Here is a 3386-nt window from a genome sequence, read left to right on the forward strand (position 1 = left end):
GAATGCCCAGTTACCATCTGCTCACTGAATTCCAGGAAACACAAAGTTACCTTTTATTACAACTTGACATTATAGAATCACAGAATGGTTTGGGTGGGAAGGGACCTCAAAGCTCATCCAGTGCCGCCTCTGCCATGGCCAGGGACACCTTCCACTGTCCCAGGCTGCTCCAAGCCCCAATGTCCAGCCTGGCCTTGGCCACTGCCAGGGATCCAGGGGCAGCCACAGCTGCTCTGGGCAACCTGTGCCAGGGCCTGCCCACCCTCCCAGGGAACAATTCCTTCCCAATATCTAACCTAAATTTTGGTTTGAACCAACTACTCCTTGTCCTGTCACTACAGTCCTGATGACAGGAACGTTCTGTTCCCTGGTAACCTCCCATTTTCTACCCTTTCAAAGCAGTGAGTTTGTATCTTTCTTTATGAGCAACATTTTCAGACCTTGACAATTTGGCAGATGTTGCTCCTTGCTTTCTCTTAACCAAAGCCTGACAAAGCAATCCTCCCATACCTTTAAAACAAAGAGCAGGAACTTCCTGGCATGCCTTTGAACTCTCTCTTTTTCCTCTGAACTAGTTCTTGCACAATATTCCATGAACTCAAACTGACACAACCATCAAAGACAGAAAGAAACACTTCACTACCCTTCCCAAGGGTTACTGAACAGGCTTTGCCAAAATATCTCCACCCTAAAACAAGAATTCCAATGAGCAGCAGATTTGGGCTCTGTCTCATCCCACACGTGCTCAGGGTAAAGCTCCTCAGGAACGAGCAGCATTGACAGCCCCACTCCTGCAACACATCCAGAAGGCTCTCTCCAGGCCTTATTTCTGGGAGAAAAGGGTTTCTATGGGTTGAGTTTTCTGGTTTCATCAAGCTGAAGGCACAAGGGACTGATCCCAGTGCCACAGCTCTGAGCTAAACTTGAGGCAGAGCTTTCAAAACCTCCCTGAGCATCTCTCCACTGCAGCAGAGGTTACAGACTCCAGAGAGGGAGATGTGCTGGGAAAACACAGTTTACTCCAGATGTTGAACAGAGTAAGTTTGGTTCTTGTGTTTTGGGGTATTTTTACGGCAGGTAAATGAAACCTCAACTGTCTGAATGCATTACAAAAACCTTCTTTAACAGCAGGCTGAACAGATTTCACAGAATCACAGAATATGCTGAGTTGGAAGGGATCCACAGGGACCATCCAGCCCAGCTCCTGGCCCTGCCCAGACACCTCAACAACCCCACCCTGGGTATCCCTGGCAGCGCTGTCCAAACGCTCCTGGAGCTCTGACAGCCTCGGGGCCGTGCCCATTCCCTGGGGAGCCTGGGCAGTGCCCAGCACCCTCTAGGGGAAAAGCCTTTCCCTCATATCCACCTAAACCTCCCTCACACAGCTCCAGCTATTCCTGTCACATATTCCAGACCAAGCCTCGCTGTAAGACAATTATTTACTAAAGTCTGTTTGGCTTTCAGGAGAAACAGAGCTCACCAGTGCTGGTAAAGTTCTCAGCTTCCCTGTCTTGGGATCCCTTTCTGTCAGCTGGAGCTCATCCAGAGGCAATGCTGGCATCCTGGTGGCTTGTTCCTGTCCTCAGCAAACAAAAGCAGCACAGGATGCACTTTACAAGGTCGCTCAGGCAAAAGCAGAACAAAAGAAGCTGCAGCCCTGCTGTAACACACACACACTGGCTGGGAATGCATTTATGCCAAGCAATTTATACCCAGCAATTTATACCCCACCAAAAAGCCAAATCCTGAGGGAACACCCAGGAGCCACCTGCACACGTCTCAGAGGAAATCTGGAATGTGGTGCTGAACTTTTATCCCTGTTCCTTACTGAAAGGCCACAGATATCTTCCAGGACAACAAAACGCATGTGGGGACACTGTTTAATATGGAAATTAGATATTTAAATCGGGTTTCTGAAGAGCTGTGCTGAACTCTGGCCTTTGCAGCCTCTTTCAACACTTTCAGTGTCTCTCCTGACAGCACAAACTGCAGGGACAACCCAAACACAGCCTTGCCTGTTCTTTCAAAGAGTATTTTTGGTGCCTGTGTGCAGAATCTCCCAGCACTCAGCTAGACAAGGGACACAGGCTGAGCCTACAAAAGCCTTCCCTGCTCCTGCCAATTCCCACGTGCTCACAAAACCACAGCTTCATCTTGCATTTGTGGCCTCAGAAATGTTTCAATTAACTTTCTGAAATTAACTGGAAGTCAAATATTAGAGTAACTCAGTAGAAAGAATGTTATGAGCGCTGTTAAAAAAGTTCAGACTAACAAAAACCAAAAGTTGCAGGTTAACAGAGCTTTTAAATTCTTTAGGGGATTATGGGGTTTTGAGTCCTGCAAAATGGTACTAAAAGGTTATGTTCTCATTAAGAAGGTCACACATCTCCTCAGATGCACGTTTAATTGCAGTCACATTGCCTGGGCTGAATAACAATTTAAAAAAGAGCAGTGTCTCTACAGCTGAACAACTCTGACTCAGGAGTGGGGTCATGGTTTAGACAGCAAGTGAAAAAATAACATTTTTCATCCCATAAATTTGTTGCCTATGGATTTAGGCAGAAATTCTGTCATCTAACATTTTAGAGCTCAAATAAAAAAGATACAGCAGAGCAACAGCAATACCCACAGCTCAGAAAACTAAAAATAATTCTGTCTTTCCAGGGGAGTTTAAAATTTAGAACGTTGACAAGAACAACTATTATTTTATGATAAACAAGTTCTTTGGAAAAAAAAAAAGAAACCACCAAAACTTTTCAGCAGAATAAGCCAAGCTGGCTTTCAGATCAGTTTCATCATATATTTAATTTGGCTCTTAAAATTTCTAGAGTCGTTCTGAAAACTGCACATAGAAATGCGTGTTTGTAATGCAAAAAAACATGCCAAGTGTCTCATTTCAAGCCTGGAAGGCATCAAAATCTCCAGTCCAAGTCAAAAACATCCTGTAAGAGACAGAACCCCTGCCCAAAAGCTTATTCGGCTACAGAAAAGAATAAAGCTGAGCATGGGATAAGCTCAACAGAGAATCATTCCTGATTCCTGACTCTCATAAGCTTTTCCCCTGGAAAGAACTTTGGTCTAAACCACAAGCCCACGATTAATCTCTCATGCCCTGTGATTTCAGGTACAGTGGAAGAGCCAAAGAACATGATGAACCAGGGAAACTTATTTTCCCAGGTTTTTCCAGGGAAACTTATTTTCCCAGTGCCAGAAACGATCCCTGCCCTGCACTTTCCACTGATGTGCCCATTCCTGAGGACATCCAGGGTGAGGTGACACTGCTGAGGATGAGGCACCCACCGCAGCACAGCTGGCACAGGGAATGCTGCAGCATGGACTCACGGAACGGTTTGTGTGGGAAGGGACATTAAAGCTCATCCCATCCC

General features: G+C 45.8%; 1 protein-coding gene across 2 annotated transcripts in view; it reads right to left on the minus strand.

Moving 5' to 3' along the window:
* The window catches only part of ASCC2 (activating signal cointegrator 1 complex subunit 2), a 24887-nt gene extending 21507 nt beyond the window's left edge, over nt 1-3380 (minus strand). Inside the window, exon 1 of one of the 2 annotated variants that reach the window (XM_008642929.2) lies at nt 1481-3380. In XM_008642929.2, coding sequence (XP_008641151.1) covers nt 1481-1561 — 81 coding nt within the window. In that variant the 5' untranslated portion in view covers nt 1562-3380. Of the gene's footprint in view, nt 1-50; nt 141-1480 lie in introns of those variants that run through there. The other variant, XM_017746538.1, reaches the window with a different exon arrangement.
* Between the last annotated feature and the right edge of the window lie 6 nt (nt 3381-3386).

The sequence above is a fragment of the Corvus brachyrhynchos genome, unplaced genomic scaffold, assembly GCF_000691975.1.
Source record: "Corvus brachyrhynchos isolate BGI_N302 unplaced genomic scaffold, ASM69197v1 scaffold19, whole genome shotgun sequence".
Taxonomy (NCBI): domain Eukaryota; kingdom Metazoa; phylum Chordata; class Aves; order Passeriformes; family Corvidae; genus Corvus; species Corvus brachyrhynchos.